The 21,024-nt window shown below is 45.4% G+C and overlaps 1 protein-coding gene across 3 annotated transcripts in view; it reads right to left on the bottom strand.

The window, feature by feature from the left end:
* Positions 1-21,024, bottom strand: part of RASIP1 (Ras interacting protein 1) — a 543,508-nt gene that overhangs the window by 107,774 nt on the left and 414,710 nt on the right. For all 3 annotated transcript variants that reach the window (XM_073656239.1, XM_073656240.1, XM_073656241.1), the window contains exon 6: positions 6,343-6,380. In XM_073656239.1, the coding sequence (XP_073512340.1) occupies positions 6,343-6,380 (38 nt within the window). The remainder of the gene's footprint in view (positions 1-6,342; positions 6,381-21,024) is intronic.

The raw sequence follows: 21,024 nt of genomic DNA, 5'->3' as shown, positions 1-21,024 counted from the left end.
TAGCTATACGGGTGGACAGGAGACTGCGTGCAAGGGTTAATGAGAGTAAATCCTCTGCCATGTCAGCTCTGAGTCTTGAGAGGGTCTATACTGACACTGGAGAGCAGATGGAGATTGGGGCGATGTCACCCCGCTCTCAGGAAAAAGACCGCAGGTTTTCTGAAGGTTTGTGCTTTTATTGCGGCAAGTCTGACCATTTCATTAAGAACTGTGTGCTTCGTATGAACAAAGAAAAAAAAAAGGTCAGTTACGCTCGTATAGCCTGTTTAAACACTAAGGGTGTATTTCTTTCTGCTACTACCGCAGCTCAGGAAGAATTAATTGAATTTCGGGTATTTGTGGATTGTGGTTCAACTCTGAATGTGATTGATGGGGGATTCTTGGAAAAACTTAATTTAAAACCCAAACCTTTGTCATCCCCTATTGCCGTGGTTTCTGTCGATGGCTCTCCCTTGAAATGTGTTACTCACAAGGTTTATGAATTTCCCCTCACTATTAATGGTATACACCAAGAAAATTTGGATTTGGTGGTATTAAATAATTTGCCTTCTCCAGTAGTTTTGGGGTTACCCTGGTTAAAATTGCACAATCCTGTAATGGATTGGTCTACCAATGAAATTAAGTCCTGGAGCCCTAAGTGTTATGACAAGTGTTGTAACGGGCGCATTGCTGCTGTGGATAAAGGGGAATTACCTGTACCTATTCAGGATTTTTGAAAAGTTTTTACTGAGGAGGAGTCGCAAATTTTGCCTCCCCATAGAGACTACGATTGTACCATTGAATTTGTCCCTGGAGCGACTCTTCCTAAAAGTCGTTTATTTAATCTTACTATTCCTGAGAGAAAGGCTTTGGAGGAATACATACAGACGAGCTTGGCCGCCGGTCATATCAGACCCTCTAAGTCACCTGTGGCTGTTGGATTTTTTTTTGTTAAAAAAAAGGACGGCGGTTTCCGTCCTTGTTTGGAATTTCGCGAGATTAATAAAATTTCTGTACACAATCCCTACCCACTGCCATTGATTCCTGATTTGTTTAACCAGTTAGTGGGGGCCAAGTGGTTCTCTAAAATTGATCTCCGGGGGGCATACAATTTGTTGCGCATGAAGGAGGGTGATGAATGTAAGACTGCTTTTAACACTCCTGTGGGTCATTTTGAGAATCTGGTGATGCCTTTTGGTCTTACCAATGCACCAGCATTTTTTCAGAATCGTATTAATGACATCCTTAGACCTTTGATCGGCAAAAATGTGGTTGTGTATTTGGATGACATTTTGATTTATTCGCCTGACCTGGAGTCTCATTGGCGGAGCGTACGTGAGGTATTGCAGTTATTGATTGACAATTCGCTTTTTGCTAAGCTGGAGAAATGTGAGTTCGCTGTACAGAGAATTCATTTTTTGGGCTACATTATCTCCAGCGAGGGCTTTGAGATGGACCCGGTGAAAGTTCAAGCTGTGCAGGAATGGCCTAGGCCTATTGGTTTGAAATCAATACAGAGGTTTTTGGGTTTCGCCAATTATTACAGAAAATTCATTAAAAAATTTTCTATTATTGTTAAACCACTGACCGATCTCACCAGGAAAGGTTCTAATACGGTTCAGTGGACTACTGAGGCCATTGAAGCTTTTGTGTTTCTAAAGGAGAGGTTCAGCTCTACCCCCATCCTTATGCAGCCTGATGTGACTAAGCCATTTTTGGTTGAGGTTGATGCTTCTTCTGTGGGGGTCGGTGCGGTGTTGTCTCAGGAAAACAAGGATGGAGTATATCCCTGTGCCTTTTTTTCAAAAAAAATTTTCTGAGACTGAACTTAATTACGATATTCGTAATCGGGAATTGATGGCTATTAAACTCGCATTTGAACACTGGCGTCATCTCTTGGAAGGTGCTGATTTTCCCATTCAGGTTTTCACTGATCATAAAAATCTGATCCATCTTGATGCTGCCAAGCGCTTGAATGCCCGTCAGGCTAGGTGGGCACTTTTTTTCTCGCTGTTTAATTTTTCTGTTACTTACATTCCGGGTACCAAGAATATTAAAGCTGATGCTTTGTCTCGCAGCTTTTCTCCCATGGTCGGTGCTGAGGAGGAGGAGAGCATTTTACAAGAAGGTGTTGTGATTGCTGCATTGGACTCCGTTTTGGAAGATGAGATTCTTAAAGCACAGGAGAATGCCCCATCTAACACACCCATGGGAGGTTGTTTGTGCCTAGGACCTTTAGGAGAGATTTGTTTGCTGAGTGTCATGAGTCTCGGTTGGCAGGTCATCCTGGAATTTCTGAGACCAAGAGACTTGTGGGTCGCAGTTTTTGGTGGCCTGGATGGCAGAAGGAGGTCATTAAGTGGGTGCATCAATGTACTGCGTGTGCTAGATCTAAGTCTTCACATACTCCTGCTGCGGGGTTGCTTTGCCTTCTGGAGGTTCCTAGTAGTGTTGAGCCACCCCCGTAGTGTTCGAGTTCGGTTCGGTTCGTCGAACACCCGTGTGTTCGCCGAACTGTTCGTCGAACTGTTCGTCGAACACCTTCGAACACCGTTAAAACCAATGGCAGGCAAACAAAAACACATAGAAACACATAGAAAACACCTTCAAAGGTGTCCAAAAGCTGACAAACTGCTCAGAAGACACAACTAACACATGGAAAAGTGACAAGTACATATAGTCATGCGAAAAGAAAAGAGGTGGAGGAGTAAAAGGAGGGGGAGACACAGATATAGGCATGTCATGCCCTTCTAAAATCCAAAAAGTGAGAAGCCGAGACGGCCAGTCCGCTCCTGCCCGTGCCACCTCCGTGTCGCCGGGTTTGTGCCAGAGCCGCGGTGAACCCTGACGGCCAGCCCCCCTCTCCCAATACTGGTGCCTGTCCGCTGGTGGGTCGAGAGAGCCCCCCTGTGGTGGAGGCAGCTCTAAGCTTTTTAATTTAAATTGTCCCTCTAATTTGAATGAATACACTTTAAATCCATTTACAAGGATCTATTGGAGGGCAAGTCTCATGCCAGCAGCCGCGTAATTCCAGCTCCAGTAGCGTCCACTAAAGCTGCTGCAGTTAAAAAGCTTTTATAAGGATCGAGCTCGGCTGTCCAGTCAGTTTAGCTAGGTATTTTGACCTCTATGTTCTATGTTGTTTGTTTGTCTTTTTACTGCTACAATTTCTGCTAGGAGGTGTCCATCTTTCTCCCAGTCCCTAGTTCTTGTAGGGATCCCTCCCTCACATCTATAGGTCTTCGTTCAGACTAGCTGAGGACTTTAGCGGGTCTGATCGCAGGATCAGGTTCCCCGTTACATCATAGGGATCTAGCTTAGTTCTATTGTAGGGACAGATCTCCTGTCTTTCCTTAGTGCTTGTAGCAGATCATAACACCCGGAGCTTGTTAAAGTACACCACCTGTGTGCCCATTTTAGAAAGTCACCTACAGATTCCACCGCCCTTGCTGTGTTTCAGCAGCATTTGCAGCTTCTGGCTCACAGACTGGTGTGTGATGTACCCACGCTTTGGTACTCTACACTGCAGATGTTGTGAAGGATTTGTGAGCAGAAGAAGGCAGTTGTTGAGTACCAGTATCAACAAGGCCGTCGGTATTCAGTTCAGACTCCACACATAAGACCTCAGGAGTGGACATGGATGTCAAACATATGTACCATCCTCCAAAACTTTGAGGACTCCACCAACATGGTGAGCAGCGATGACACCATCCTGCTTCTCTGTTTTCTAAAACGCTCTCTGCTCACAATCAAAGAGGATGCATTGGAGGCGGAGCATGATGAGAGGGAGCAGGGAACCATACAGGGTGATTACACACAGCCCAGCCTCATCTCATCCCAACGTGGATTGGGTGACAATGAGGAAGAGGAGAAGGAGGAGGAGGAAGAACAGGAGCTAGTTTCATGCGCTATAGACGGTACTACCTGCACAACTGTCATACCGTCTGTTCAGCGTGGATGGCCAGAGGACAGAGAGGAGGAGGAAGAGGAGAGCATGGTCATTCATCCTCTTAGTGAGGACATGGAAGTCTTGCTTGTTAGAAGTCTGGCACGCATGGCTGAGTTTACGTTACACTGCCTTTCCCATGACCCTCGCATTCTCAAAATTTTGGGTGACAGTCATTACTGGTTGGTGACACTTCTAGACCCACGCTACAAGGAGAACTTTACATTTCTTATTCCTGAGGCGGACAGGTCAACAAAAATGGGGCAGTACCAGAAGGCCCTTGTTACGGAACTATTAAAAAAATTTACATCTGAAAACGCTGGCGGCACAGGTCACAGTTGGTTGGACAACCAAGGAGTACAGGCAAGAGAGACACAACTTCAATCCAGCAGAGACAGCGGAACACTGTCAAAGTTCTGGGAGAATTTTCTCAGCCCCTCCCATTGCACAGGCCCTGAGGCACGGGGTACTCTCACAAGGAGTGCAAAGTTTGGGAAGAAGCTGATGGAGTACCTTGCCGACCGTACCAACGTCCTCCTTGATTCCTCTGTGCCTTATAATTATTAGTTATCCAAGCCGGATATGTGGAATGAACTGGCTCTCTACACCTTGGAGGTCCTGGCCTGCCCTGCCGCCAGCATTTTATCAGAGTGAGTTTTTAGTGCCGCTGGTGGAATTATAACTGATAAGCGCATCCGCCTGTCAACTGAAAATGCTGACAGGCTGAAACTTATAAAAATTAACAAGGGCTGGATTGGGCCAGACTTCTCAACACCACCGTATGATAGCAGCGTAACATAAACTGAAATCCAGTGTCTTTTTTTGGGAGGTGGATTCCCATGTACCTCTTCACACCCACACATGGGTATACGCTTCCTGATTTTGGCTATTTGCTCTTGTCCTCCTCCTTCTCCTCATCCTCATCCTCCACCACCATATCACCAGGGTGACCGTGGTCCATGATGCAACACCCACATACTTTTTTTAAAGGGTGTTTATGATGCCCGTAAAAAAAATTTTTTATACAGTTTGTTCATGTATACCCCCCAGGGGTAAATGTTTGTCAGCCCATACACTTAGTGCATGGGCATTACAAGTATAGGAGACCCTCTCCTTTCTAATGGGAACATTTTTTATGAGGCCCTCCTCCACATCTCTTCCAAGGGGCATTGGAGTGCCTCCCAATTTTTGGCAGCCCTTGCATTCACTGCATAGGTCAACACTATGAGAGACCCACTTCCTAATAATGCATGTCAGACCAAATGAGAATCATGAGCTCAAAGGAACTGCCCAAGGATCTCTGAGACAGAATTGTGGCAAGGCACAGAAATGGCCAAGGTTATAAAAGAATTTCTGCATTACTCAAGGTTCCCAAGAGCACAGTGGCCTCCATAATCGTTAAATTTAACAAATTTGGGACCACCAGAAGTCTTCCAAGACCTGGCTATCCAGCCAAACTGAGCAATAGTGGGAGAAGAGCCTTGGTGAGAGAGGTAAAGGAGAACCCCAAGATCACTGTGGCTGAGTTCCAGAGATGCAGTAGAGAGATGGGAGAAAGTTCCATTAAGTCAACTATCACTGCAGCCCTCCACCAGTCGGGCCTTTATGGCAGAGTGGCCGGACCGAAGCCTCTCTTCAGTGCAAGACATATGAAAGTCTGCATAGAATTTGCTCAAAAACACATGAAGGACTCCCAGACTATGAGAAATAAGATTCTCTGGTCTGATGAGATGAAGATATAACTTTTTGGTGATAATTCTAAGCGGTATGTGTGGAGAAAACCAGGCACTGCTCATCACCTGCCCAATACAATCTCAACAGTGAAACATGGCATCAGCATGCTATGGAGGTGTTTTTCAGCTGCAGGGACAGGACGACAGGTTGCAATTGAAGGAAACATGAATGCGGCCAAGTACAGTGATATCCTGGATGAAAACCTTCTAGAATGCTCTGGACCTCAGACTTAGCAGAAGATTCACCTTCCAACAAGACAATGACCCTAAGCACACAGCTAAAATAACAAAGGAGTGGCTTCAGAACAACTCTGTGACCATTCTTGACTGGCCCAGCCAGAGCCCTAACCTAAACCCAATTGCATCATTCCCAAGAAGGCTGTACTAGCTCAAAAGGGTGATTCTACTCAATACTGAGCAAAGGGTCTGAATACTTATGACCATGGGATATTTCAGTTTTTCTTTTTTAGTAAATTTGCAAAAATGTCTACATTTTTGGCATTTTTCAGTGAAGATGGGGTGCAGAGTGTACTTTAATGAGAAAAAAATATGAACTTTTTAGAATTTACCAAATGGCTGCAATGAAAGAAAGTGAAAAATTTAAAAGGGTCTGAATACTTTCCATACCCACTGTAGGTCATACTGATGACAGTAAATTGTCACAGTCATTGATCAAAAACTTACTTTTCTGGTTGTTTGTCTCCAATCTCTTTAATCTTCTCCTGTAAACACAAAAAAAACGCAATTAATATAGCACTGTGTTGTGTATTACTTACTTTGCTTATTTAGTGCCAACTCTACATTCCTCATCTTAGATGCACACATACACACACTAATTAATCAGTATGTTTTCAGGGTGGAAAAGAAAACCAGAATAACCAGGGGCAGCCCACCCATACATGGAGAGAATATACAAATTAATGCAGATGCTAACCACTGAGCTACAATAGTGTGAAACACTAATTAAATCAACCACAAAAAATCATATTCAACATGTATTATGTAATTCAGTGTCTAGAGAATATTACTCCTTGGGAATTTGAATATTTTTTTTTGTTAAATAATACAATAATAATGTAATAATAACTTAAGTGGTTTTCATTTGACTAACTGTAAGTGCTCTTTTTGTAAAAAATTAAATAAAAATTAATACTTTACTTTGCAATTATAAGACGCACCGGAATTATAAAATGCACCCCAAATTTTGGGGTGCAAAATAGGAAAAAATGTTTTTTTTTTAAATAAAATGGTGTGCCTTATAATCCTTTTTACCTGGGGGGCAGCAGTGGTGGAGAGGGAGTCACACATACCAGAGATTGGCGGCGGAGGCAGGAGTTGAGCGATGCTGCGGGTCCCGTCCTCAGAAAAAGTGCTGCTGATTCAATGCAGTGGTGGTGGCGGTGGTAGCCGGTCGATGCTGCAGCCCCGGTGGTGGCGGGGCGATGCTGCGGCCCCGGTGGTGGCGGGGCGATGCTGCGGCCTCGTCCTCAGAAGTTGGTGGTGAGCAGAGGCGAGGTTCCCTATCCCATATATAGCCCTGCGCTGTGCTTTGGTAAAGTGGCCACCAGAGCATGCGCAGATCGAGATCTCGAGAGACAAGATCTCGCCTACCGAGATTTCAATCTGCACATGCTCCGGATGCCAGTTTGCCAAAGCACAGCGCTATGTACGGGATAGGGAACCTTGCCTCCGCTCACCGTCGACTTCTGAGGACGAGGCCGCAGCATCGCCCCATCACCACCGGGGCCTGCAGCATCGCCCCACTACCGCCGCAGCCGCCACCAACCTCCTCTATCTGGGACCCTGATCCGACGCCGCACCCCCTGGTAAAATACCGTAAGTTCGCATTATAAGACGCACTCCCTTTTTTCTCCCAAATTTGGTAGAGATATAGAGCAAAAAGGGGTGCTACTAGGTACTAACCGTGAAGGGTGCTCATTTTCCTTTTTTAAGATGAAAAAATATATATATTTTTTTTGCCTAAAATACAAAGTAAATGTGTAATTTTTAATTTTAGCCTTTTTAGAGATCATTTCATCTTCAAAATGCATAACTGTTCACAATAACAGTAATTTCGACCCGGTGTGCCAAACTTTTACATGCTACTGTACTCGTATGTCACATGCACGGTGCAAAAGTATGGACTAAGCCCACCCCAAACATGACAAGTTCTGGCTACATTTTACAGCTGAAACCTGCCTTTATCTATGGTGGTTAGAGTGAGCCTTGAAGGTAGTTTAATCCACTAGATCAGGTGTGGGGAACCTTTTTCTGCCAAAAGCCATTTGGTTATTTATACCATCCTTCGGGGGCCACACAAATCGCAAGCTAACTCCACCCACAAAGTACGCCCTGACGCTGGCACTGGTGTCAGGACGTAAGCTTTCACTGCAAGTGCCTCAGCATTCAGTAGTGAACATTGCATGAGCGTACTCACAGAGCAAGAAGATATTAAAAGGCTAGTGGCCGTAAAGATACAGCTGCCGGCCCATGCACTGCAGTCCCCGGGATTCTGCCCGGGGGCTGAATGAAAGGTCACTGAGGGCCCTAAATGGCTCGCAGGGCTGAGGTTCCCCACCCCTGCCCTAGATTACACATTTATTAATGACTGCAAAATCTAAGTAGTTACACAGAGAGTGACAGAAATTTGATTTCCGAGTATTCATTAATTGCCATGGCATTTGAAGGTGTACTGAAAATCCTTGTGTCCACCACCAGCGAAAACGACAATACGTTGCAATGCAGAAGTATTGCACAATGCTGTACAAGTGATTGCAGGCTCAAGTCTCCCAGAAAAACTAAACCCTTTTTTAAATAAATATCACAAAAAAACTGAAAATATGAAGAGTCAAATGACCCTCTTTTGCATTTTGTCTTTAAAAGTTTAAAGATTTCAAATACTATGTTATTTATGCTGCAGTGTGAACACCATACAAAATAACTAAAAATACCAGAAGTCCTATTTTTTTATTACATCACCCCCTAACTAAATGTAATAAAAAGTGATTAAAGTCGTATCTCGTAAGTCATTGTGAAATTGAATTCTATTTTAAACATTTCACTCCACATGGATTATTTTTAATAAGCTAAGTTAAATAGTGATGTTGAAAACTATATTTGTTATGCAAAAATGAAGTCCTCATATGGCTATGGCAGAAAAGAAATAAAAAGACAGAGTCAAAAAGGCAAAAGCAAAAAAAAAAAACACAGTGACTGTGGCAGAAAGGGATTAAAGGGATTTTCCAGGCCATATGTTTGTACTTGGCTGAATTACTGATGTGAAATTACTAATGTGGAAATAGAATTAATATTGTTGGTTGAGAATTATGATATAATGGGTATAACGAAGACATAGCTGGATGACAGCAACGCCTGGGTTGTTAATTTACAGCGCTATAGTCTGTTTAGAACTGATCATTCAAATAAATAGGGGTGGAGATGTTACTTATATTAGGGAATCACAGGATCCCTAATAATCACAGAGACCATCTGCTGTGATATTTGGAGTGAACAGCTCTCAGCTACCCCCTATCGTCCGGACAATTGCACGAATGGCCGACGATCAACCAAGGGGGCCGCAGACTGTTCTCACTAATTAGTTATTGGAAAGCTAACAGTGAACACAAGGCATACACACCTCCGGGTTCCAACACAAGGAATATGTGTCTCTATCCCCCGTATGATCACTGCCCACTTCACGATAACCCAGGAAAGAATATTAGCTGCCACCACCTATCAGTTTCTTTTTAACTTTTAAAATACAATACAGGCTGACTGGACGCCTGCTTTCTAGTAACGTGTGGCTTTGGGGAGAGGCACGATTGCAGAGCAAAAGAAACAGAACTATTAAATTTTATATTTAATCCAAAGAGAGGCAGTGTTTATGAAAAAATATACAAAAGATTTTACAAAGGGGATTGTGACGATACATTTTATAATCTTAATAAGCCAGACCTTTAGATTTGTTAATTCAAGAGAAATACACTATTATCTTTGTGTTGACTTCTATTGGTCTGTGGAACAATGAATGTTTGCTAATTATATTGATTAACCTTTGTGGACCCTGTGGCTTAATGACTCACAAGACAGGAGGACAAACTAAGCAAATTCATTAAATGCTCAAACAATGAGACATAGGCTATCCTTTCCCCCTAATCTGTGGATGTGTACTTAAAAAGAACATGTGCTTCTGTAGCAGAGAGACTTGGAATAGAAATTGGAAAGAGACTTTACAGGGAGAGTCAAGGTTCAGACTGTCACACCATCAGCTTGGAAGCATGGCTTTACCTAAAGAGACACAGATTTGGATTGTACATGATTCCGGCTTAAAGGTACGAGGCCCTGACTGGAAAGATATGGATCTGCTCCATTGACCATCATAGAGACCATGGATACATTTTGGGGAGACCAGGTTGAGACGATGAAGTCACCTGACCCCATGGATATGTTTGGGATTGCCAGGTGGGACACTCCAGTCGCCTGGAACCCATGGAGACTTTCGAAGAAGCCAGATTGGGACCAGCCGGTCATCTGGCCTCATGGAAAGTCTCGGAGAGGTCAGGGTGGGACACTCGGGTCTCCTGGCCTTGTACCTTGATGGACTGCTAGCTTCCTAAGCTTGCGGCTACCTTTTCTCTGTGGGGGCCCGCCAGAAGCGGGGCGGCCACTGGTTGAGGTAGTTGGCTCTGGATATCCCAAAGCCGCAGCTGTTCTATCCCAGGCAGGCCAGCGGAAGGGTGAGGACTGAGTAATGTTGTACCATCTTGGGTATTTGCTGGGACTGTTCTATGTGTTTATTGTCTGCTTTGTGGTTCAATAAAGTATTGCCACGCTGTTTTACCCTCACCTTGTGTTGTCTGTGTAGCATTACGCCCACGGAAGACCCTGGGTCTTCACAGGGACAAAACAATACATTGCATACAGTTACAGAAAATAAAAGGGATTAACAGAAAAACTTACTACACCAATCGCAGAGACATAGTAACATAGTTTTTTAAGGTTGAAGGGAGACTAAGTCCATCTAGTTCAACCCATAGCCTAACATGTTGATCTAGAGGAAGGCAAAAAAAAACATGTGGCAAACACTAAGCTCCACATTGGGGAAAAAAATCCTTCCTGACTCCATACGACAATCAGACTAGTTCCCTGGTTCAACGCCTTATCAAGGAATCTAGTATATATAACCTGTAATATTAAACTTTTCAAGAAAGGCATCCATGCCCTTCTTAAATTTTAGTAGTGAATCACTCATTACGACATCATGCGGCAAAGAGTTCCACAGTCTAACTGCTCTTACAGTAAAGAATGCGCGTCTGTGTGCAGCATCATGCTATGGGGGTGTTTTTCAGCTGCATGGACAGGACAACTGGTGGCAATTGAAGGAAACATGAATGTGGCCAAGTACAGAGATATCCTGGAAGAAAACCTCTTCCAGAGTGCTCTGGACCTCAGACTTGGCAGAAGGTTCACCTTCCAACAAGACAATGACCCTAAGCACACAGCTAAAATAACAAAGGAGTGGCCTCAGAGCAACTCTGTGACCAATTCTGACTGGCCTAGCCAGAGCCCTGACTTAAACCCAATTGAGCATCTATGGAGAGGCCTGAAAATGGCTGTCCACCAACGTTCACCAGCCAGCTTGACGGAATTGAAGAGGATCTGCAAGGAAGAATGGCAGAGGATCCCCAAATCCAGGTGTGAAAAACTTGTTACATCATTCCCAAGAAGACTTATGGCTGTACTAGCTCAAAAGGATGCTTCTACTCAATACTGAGAAAAGGGTCTGAACACTTATGACCATGGAATATTTCAGTTTTTCTTTTTTAATAAATTTGCAAAACTTTCTACATTTCTGATTTTTTTCAGTCAAGATAGGGTGCAGAGTGTACTTTAATAAGAAAAAAAATGAACTTTTTAGAATTTACCAAATGGCTGCAATGAAACAAAGAGTGAAAAATTTAAAGGGGTCTGAATACTTTCTGCACCCACTGTAATTAAAGTAAAGAGTTAAATAAACACATACATAGTAAACACTTTATTTGAAATACAACAGACACATACTTTAACCATTTAAATTAACCAATATACTCACCTCAGTTCTGACTGTAATCCAAGGATTTAAGCAATGTCCTACCAAATAACTTTATTTAGCTCCAAAAAGCATTCATTGTTTTCCAAAACGCTTAAAAAAAACGCATAAAAAATGCGTCAAAACTGCGCATTTTTTCTGCAGCGTTTTTCCTGCCAAGGAGATGCAGAAACACTCAGGAAATTTCTGCTTCAAATCCTGATCGTGCGCACATAGCATTAACAAGATGTTTCCTATCTCTTTCAATCTGTGTCTGTACACAATACACATCCTCATTCAGTCCCTGGCCATATGTTAAACTGTCTATTTGTTACACATGTCTCTTTTTCTATGCACAATATACACCTTCATAGTCTTTTTGTGCTACCTTGAGCTCTCTTTTGCATGGTAATTAACCTGGATAATTAAGATTGTCACTTCCCTATCCTTACTGCAAATGGGATAGGGTTGGGGGGGAGGGGTTGGTGAGAGTAATTTCAGAGATTTTTAATATTTGTTATTACAACTTATATGAAAGATTCATCCTGTATGATATGTCAGACGGGATCTGTTCGTGGTCACCAGCCAGCTCCCAAATGGATACCATGATCAGGCTTTGTCCTAACTACTCCGTTTTCCAGAACTCAGGGTTTGCATGGCCCTTCACACTTTATGCCCTGTACAGGCTTCTTGGACTTACACAGGGGTCCCTGGGCTAGGGCCATAGATTCAGCTGCTGTTCTGTGGTGCAAGCTTGCAAGAAGGATAGTCAGGTAGGAGAGTCAGATCCAGGAGGTCCAGGAGGTACAAAATCGTCAGGCACGAGAAACATCAATAAACTAGCTGAGGTCAGGGAACAGGATAAATCAGGATAAAACACCAGATGCACATCACACAGGTAAAGCAAACATTGACTGGCAGTGGGAACTGGCTCTCAGGGGTTTATATTGTGAACAGTCCTAACCAGTGCAGGCAGCGGGAAGAAACACAAACCAACAAGATTAACCGCATAGCTTCTGGACTGACTAGAGCAGGGTTCCCCAACTCCAGTCCTCAAGGCCCACCAACAGGTCATGTTTTCAGGATTTCCTTAGTATTGCACAGGTGATGGAATTATTGCCTGTGCAGGTGATGCAATTATCACCTGTGTAATACTAAGGAAATCCTGAAAACATGACCTGTTGGTGGGCCTTGAGGACTGGAGTTGGGGAACCCTGGACTAGAGCCACAAGCCCCATGAATTAAATAGGACTGATGCTGTCAAGCATCACCAGAAACAAAGACACAGCGCTGCCTAGTGGCTGAAGCAGAAACCTGCACAGATGTTACATAATATACAGTGGGCAAAATAAGTATTTGATACAATGCCAATTTTGCAAGTTTTCCCATGTACAAAGAATGGAGAGGTCTGTAATTTTTATCTTAAATATGTAATGCTCCAAAGTTGAGGATTACATTAATGTTTTATAAGAAGTAATGTATGTTATAAATGTGCCTTTTAAGGTTATGAATTATGTTACTGTTAGCATTTATTACAGTAGCTAAGAAAGTAGTTAATTCTCCACACCACATCAAGTTGCTGACACTAGATGGTGGTTCGAACAATTTACATAAGAAGTTAAACTAAGTACAGTTCTAGTCAGATAGATCCAGACAGAGATTTAGTGAACAACACACAGAGAAGCACTGCAGCGTCACCCGTTGCACTGCCAAAACTGCTTACCAGAGCAGAGGCTGTCCAGGCCCAAATACTGACATCACTGCAGCAGTGCCAGTCTGGGCACCTGTCTCACGAGAGGGACGGGGCTTACAACAAACTAGGCCATTAAGCCTCGCTGTGAAGACTCGGCTGCTCCAAGCGCCCACGTCAGTAACCTGGAGGTCTCGGTCCCTCTAGCTCTTCTCCCAGTCACTAAACTCAAAAAGCTGACTCCCAAAATAGCGGGGGTGCGCATCACTACTGTCGCCAGCTGACCGAAGTATGCAGGGTCCCGTGGGTGACTTAGAACACTTCACAACAAGAGTGACCGCATGAGACTCTGGCACGAGCAGTAAGTTCACGGAGGGCCACCTCCTAAAGGGTCACCGTTACCGACCACCACCATTCCTGTTCTGCCTAAAGTGCTTGTCCCCCAGACCCATGTTTCAACTCAAACCAAGCCACCCTCTGAGGTTGAAGCTCCCTTTTTATGATCCATGGCTGTCCTAAACCAGACTGCACCTGCCAGCACAGTTACCAGTGTGCCTACACCTATTGCTGACACTCCAGATCAGTCTGGCCAGGCTGCTTCTCCTTCTTCACCACCTGAAGAGACTGCAGATGACATCGCCACACCACCAGAGGTGAGCCCTGTAACTTCACCCAGTGCTGTATTACTTGTACCCCACCAGCTGGAGGCTCATATGAACTCCTACGATGCCTTCTGAGCTAAAGCAGATGCAGAAAAAAGGTTCATAGAAAAGTTTTCTTTACAATGACTGAAAGGACCAAATGCAGAAGATGCAGAAAAGAAAATTGTCCATGGAACGGTCCTAAACTTCGATAAGATCTGGGGTTATAGATTTATGTCATAAAACAAGACATCTTCATGAATAGGAGATCGGTCAAACGGGACTACCTTTGTAACAGCTTACACAACCTAAAGGCTGGAGACGAGGTAAAGTTCTTAAAAGTCTGGGGACCTAGAGGCTGGTACACTGTTGCAGTATCCTATATAGAAGAAAACTTGACTCGGACCAAAACATCTGGGAGGATGCTGAAGATCCCAAAGCCACAGGCCAAACCAGAGGGCTGGTTCCTACTGAAGAAGGTCTCAGGTTTGTGGTCCTACTGTCACCAACACCTTCACTCAGAGTCTGTACAGGCTCCCACAAAGAATTGCCTACCACCCCTACCTCCAGCAGACTACCATCTCCTACTCCTGTTGCCCAAGCCCCAATGTTCATTCAGACCAACAACAGCCAGATATCCATGGCATACTACACGTCCAAACTAATCCTAGCCCAGTCGACAAATTCCGGGTAAAAACCCCTTCGCTAGATGTAAACCTACAGAAAGAATTTCCCAACCAGTGAGCCACCTGCTGGGAAGAAAACAGAGGAGTCACACGGTTATGCTGGTTGCACCAAAGCTCAAGAGACAGTATTTATTTATTCATTTTACGCACTTACTGTATATAGCGCCATTAATTCCACAGCGTTTTACAGACAGTATCGGAACTGTCCCCATTGGGGCTCACAATCTAGATTTCCTATCTGTATGTAGGATTTGAACACAGGATCTCAGCACTGCAAGGCTGCAGTGCTAACCACTGAGCCACCGTGCTGCCCAGTATCCTGTCCCCTGTCCTGTGACCATTTCCTGCTGGGCCAGTCGGGCCCTAGGCTCATGGTATGTGTTCCTTTAAGACTGAAAAGCCATGTTTCCTGTTTACTTATGAGGGACTGTTTTTGCTGCTAATAAAAACCCTCTTAGGCTGAAATGGGCCACAATACTTGAAAAGCTGGACAAGCTGCACTTTTATTTTTGTCTTTATTTTTATTTGCACCTGTTGTGCCCTTTCCTGATGGATATTCGGGCACCTAAGCAAAGTTGAGGAGTATGAGACTCTCAACACATGGACTGTGCCATATCCATCTCAGGAACTGTTCTTTTTGCACTTAATGGACCGTGCCTTTGTTATAAGAAATAAACTGTATTTCTACCCCCATTTACAAGGAACGAACTTTGTTTCTGCCCCTGTTATAAGGACAACCCCTTTGCTTGTTCCAATGTCCTTACCGAGAAGGACCAGAGGTGAAACCTACCAAAGAAAGATTTTAAACGAATTACATGAGGTTACATTTACGGTGTTTATATATTTATGCTCTTATCTTACAGGTTGCGAAAATTTATGCAAGGACTTTTAAATTGCACACGTGGTTCTAAAATGTTTGCATTAATTTTGTACTTTTTACACAATAAAAATGTATATGTATTTTATTTTTTTCACTGTAGTGTTGTGCAGCACTTTTGCATATTTCTAACTACACTTTTGCTATCTGTTTTCCCATGCCTGGAGACAGGGTAAAAACTAGGGAGGAATATGTAATGCCTCAAAGTTAGGGATTACATGACCGTGTACGGCGTGTACGGCTAGTACGGCTTTCTTACCGTATTTTCCTCGTTCCACCTTCTCCAACGCTACACCTTACCCCCCACGAATAAAAAACACTTCAACACTGGATTCTTTGGATAAATTTGGCCACAGCAGCCATTTTATTAGAAAACAAACATTAACATATTAACAATAATAATACCAGATAAATTAAGAGGGGAGGGTTCTTGGAGCTAATAAGTCTGACTTTTATAACTCGAAAGAAATCCAACCGCCATCTTACCCTCAGCCATGCACCACCAGCTCGAGGGCACCATACTTCCACAATACATGAAAGATTAATCACCTAAAAGCTCCCAGGGTAAAAACCCTGTCCAGAGCCCTGACCGAAAATTGCCAGACCACCCCCAATGTAACTTCAAATTACCCGGAATTCTCGCAAATTCCTTGTACCACCAAATCCGTACCAACTCCAAGAACCCCACCCCCCACCAATCCAGCCACTGTGACAGTCACTAAGCATCAGTGCCCATCTAAAACCTCCTTATACCAACTAGCCCCATTCCCTGCATTACAAAACATATAAATAATGCAGTATAGAAGAGGGTGGGTGAGTGGGTCTTCCCTGTTCCAAGTCCTACAGGAGAATAGCCCTTCCCACACTATTCTTTTTCCATTGCCTTATCATAATTAATACCTCACATATGTAAGATAGCGGTCAGAATTCCACCTGCCGATGCGCTTTATCACCTCAGCACCCAAACCGCACCTATCTGTCTCTAACGCTGCGCCAATCCTAAATGAATGTGAGCCATATAATTCGGGGCTAAGCCCTAACTTGAGAATCCCTTTTTTAAGCACTGCAGTGAACTGAAAATGGAAGAAAAACGTTCCGTCTTCATGGCATAGAAGCGGGCTAACTCTACCCGACCATACTTGCCAATATTCTTCCAAACATCTACTTGGGCACATCATTACCTCGTCCACCTTGCCCAACACCACATGCCTGCCTTTTCCAGCTTGATCCGTCTTAGAGTATCTTAACCAAAAATCAATGCCCCAACCCAATATCCCACATCCTCAGCCCACAGTCCCCCCGCCCTGCTTTTACTTAGAGCCACCAATTCCCCACCTCGCATTGTGCCAAAGAAAGCTAACGAAAAAGCCAGGCTAAACAATGCCAACTCAAAACTAGAACTACAAATTGTCCTTAGTACTGCACCCAAACCCTCTAACGTCGTAAACGACACTGGTCTCTCAGGTATTACTCGCTATAGATTCCCGAATTAGCCTTCCTGCTCCTCTGTAATCAGTTGCCACAAGTGCGAAGGGCATTCGTCTCCTACGTCCTCCGCTTCTGGCACCAGAGCCCGGAAACGGTCCCACTGAAAACGAGACAATGCATCCGCTATAGAATTCTGAACACCCGGAACATGTACAGCTGAAATCCAAGCATTCAATTCAAGATACCTGAGCACGAGTTCCCTGAGCAGCTTGACCGGAGGGGATAAGGCCGACAAACTGTTAATAACCGCCACCACTGCCATATTGTCGCAATGAAAACGTACCCTCCTATTCAAGAAAAATTCCCCCCAAATAGAAACCGCCACCACTATTGGGAACAACTCCAACAAGGCCAAGTTTTTTGTGTAACCCAACTGTTTCCACGATGTTAGCCATGCTACAACACTCCACCTCCCCTTACAGTACACTCCGAAACCTGCCCCGCCGGCTGCATCCGTATAGATTTCGCAATCAAAACTGTCCTCGAAATCCTGCTGAATTAACGACCTCCCATTGTAATTCTCCAAAAACATTTCCACACTTCCAAGTCACCTCTGTGGTCCCTATTCAAACGAATGAAATGGTGTGGTGCCCTAACACCTGCAGTCGCCACGGACAACCTGCGACAAAAAATTCTGCCCATAGGCATAATTCTGCAAGTGAAATTCAACCTCCCCAACAGGGATTGCAACTCCTTCAACGTTACCTTACGCAAGCTCCCCACCCTGTTCACCTCCTGCTTCACCATGAGCAATTTATCCTCCGGTAAACGACATTCCATCTTTTCTGAATCAATCAGAATACCTAAGAAACTCAACACAGTACAAGGCCCTTCTGTTTTTTGCTCTGCTAGTGGAACGCCAAATAGCTTAGCCACCCAAAACATGCCAACAAGTTCCCACAAACTAACGATTCTGTAGGACCTATAAGCAAAAAATCATCCAAATAATGAATGTCCGACTGTACACCTGCAATGTTCCGTACCGCCCATTCCAAGAAAGTGCTAAAAGTTTCAAACAACGAACAAGAATTTGCACAACCCATGGGCAAACATCTATCTAGGTAGTACTCCTCACACCAAAAACACCCTAACAACGGAATACTATCCGGGTGCACTGGAAGCAATCTGAATGCCGACTCAATGTCGGTCTTAGCCAACAACGACCCAGGCCCGTACCTGCGCAACCATTTTACTGCCGCATCAAATGATGTATACACGACTGAACATAGATCCTGATCAATACCATCATTCACCGAAAGCCCTTTTGGATATGACAAGTGCTGAATCAAACAAAATTTATTCGGTTCCTTCTTTGGCACAACTTCCAAAGGAGAAATAATCACACCCTCACCCGGCAAACGCTGTAAAGGACCAGCCATACGACGCAACTCCACCTCTTTAGACAACTTTGCACTGACCACGTCCGGATGCAACTGGGCCGACCTCAAATTTTTAAGTGAAAAAGGAACTTTATGTGGAGGAATCCTAAAACCTTCTAAAAAACCGTGACTAATAATATCCACTTTTTTCCGATCTGGATATATACTTAGAAAGGGGGCCATCCCGGGAAGTTTCACTGGAGTCTTCCACTTGACCGTGACCCACTGAAGGCTTCCATTTTCCTTTCTTGTAACATCTAGAGGCGCCGTGGGAACTACCATTACAATGGGAACACACGTGTTTGAACTTACAGCTGTTCCCGTACTTGCATTGGCCGTCATTAAACTGCCAACACGTTCCCGATTTTTCTCTTCCACCTTGCGCCGCCGCGTTACCCCCCCAAGTCCAGACGATTGACTACCGCTGCCTCTGCTCCCGTGAAAGGACTGCCCGTACCTGGCCGGAGCCATTACCTTAAGCCACAACCGTATATGTCCTTGTGATCCCACTTAATTTCTGGCCTCACCGCCTTCCCTTGCCTGAACTGCTCGTCGTAATGTAACCATGCCTGCCCCCCGTATGTACGGTGGGCCTCCCCTATGGAATCCAAAGAACAAAATAAACCGGAGCAATTTTCCGGAAACTTCTCCCCGATAACGCTAGCCAATATTGCAATTGCTTGCAACCAATTTACAAACGTCTGTGGAATCAAATGCCACCTCCGCTTTTCTTCCTCCTCCCTCTTGCTATCATCCTTCTTTCCCTTATCTAAATTGAACTTTTCCAAGAGGAGGAGGGAGAAAGTTTAGACATACTCATCCCGCCAAATTTTTTCCCTTACCTCTTTTTTTAAATGTGCCCCCAAAGGCCCCTTGAAACACACATACACTTCACCCCTTGCCCTGTCATCCAGCTTTACCGTATCTCCTTTTTCTTTCTCGGTTTGCACCGATACCGAAACCCCGGAGGACACCTCCCCGCTAGCAACCATTGACCTGACCCCTTTAGGCCCAGCCCGCTGCGCTGCCGCCTGCCCAGGCAACCAAGCTCTCACGGGCGAGACACCCATCTCACCTGCTACCCCACCATCTAACCTCAACAAGAATTGCGACATAGTGCGTAAAATATCACTAAGCCCCGGTACCTGTACCCCACTCAGCCCACCCACATTCCTCATGTCGTACCCCACCAATTGACTATTCGCTACCCCTTGTGATACAGCCCCTGCGGGCAACCAACCAGATAATCATACTCACGTAGCTGCGCAGTTGCTGTGTCCCCACCAGCCGACAATCCTGAGTCCTGCCGATCCCGTGAGTTGTCGGTTCCTTGTTCCAAATCCAATCCTTCCGATTGGCGGCCATGCTCGAGGCCCGCGCCCCTGGCCTCCTCGTCACTGGGGGGACCCGAGCGCCTGCCACAGCCGCTGATGCTCCCACGCCTGGAGTTCGCCTCCCACTTGTCCTCACTCTGCTCCGCTTAGTAGGCCTGTGACCCCGATCGCCCCCAGACCTGGACCGGCCATGCTGGATGGGATGTGACTGCCAGGCAGCTCCACTCTGCCGCCCGCCGCAGACTGAAGAGCTGGGCCTGCCAGTGCTGCTTCTTCCTGCTGTTGCCTGCCCTCCGATCGCCGCCGTATGGTGACTCTCCCACTCCGTCTGGCAGGTACCCCGACAAGAGCATCGCCAGGGATACCTGCCGTTCCAGATGTCCGTCCCGCCTGCTCCACCGCTGCGTGTCTCTGATCTCCAATTTTTTGCCGTGTGCAGGCAGATCTGCCTGATGCATGGATGCCCCTGCAAGACGCTGCCCTGACTTCCGGTCCGGGCTGCGCTGCAGACGCCGGCTGCACTTCCTGTGCAGCCCGCACTTCCAGTGCAGCCTGAACCTCGGCGCCGGTCCCCGATCTACGCCGTCCAGGACCCGCAGGCCGGCTGTGCTGATTCCTGCTGGTGCGAGCATGGCGGCGTGGCACTGCACTGTGCTGCTCACTACCCGCAGGGTCCCGTGAGGGGCTCCCAGCCGCTGCCTGCTGCCCGCAGATTCTCCATGCGACAGCCGCTCTGGAAGCCGCGATCTTCGAGGTGTCCCGCTGGGTCCCAGTGCGTGGTCCGTCGCACGTGCTGCCCCCAACAAGGCTGACAGCTGGGATGCCAGCCAGCCTCCATCCATATAACGGGCCGTGTCCCGCAGCTGGGCCACCAATGAATCCACTGACTTCATAGAGGTAGGGATTTGTGCTATGGGTCTTCCCTGTACCGAGTGCTACAGGAGAATGGCCCTTCCCACACTATTCCCCATATACCACCTCTCAACTCTTATAATGCCCGCCCCCATACTTCCTCTCCCAATCCTAAACCCATGCATCTTCCAAACTCAAAATCCTCCCGGCCAATCCCGGTCATGGGGGTTTCCCTCTAGCTACGCCCGACTCCAGCCCCCTTCTTTAATGTTTTATAAGAAATAATGTATGTGTCTTTTAAGGTTATGAACTATGTCACTGTGCGTCAGCATTTATTATACTAGCAAAGTAA

The sequence above is a fragment of the Phyllobates terribilis genome, unplaced genomic scaffold, assembly GCF_046119375.1.
Source record: "Phyllobates terribilis strain yellow unplaced genomic scaffold, ASM4611937v1 Scaffold_12__6_contigs__length_324123572, whole genome shotgun sequence".
Classification (NCBI taxonomy): domain Eukaryota; kingdom Metazoa; phylum Chordata; class Amphibia; order Anura; family Dendrobatidae; genus Phyllobates; species Phyllobates terribilis.
Note: the sequence above shows the minus strand (reverse complement) of the source record. Positions and strands in the feature narration are given on the sequence as shown.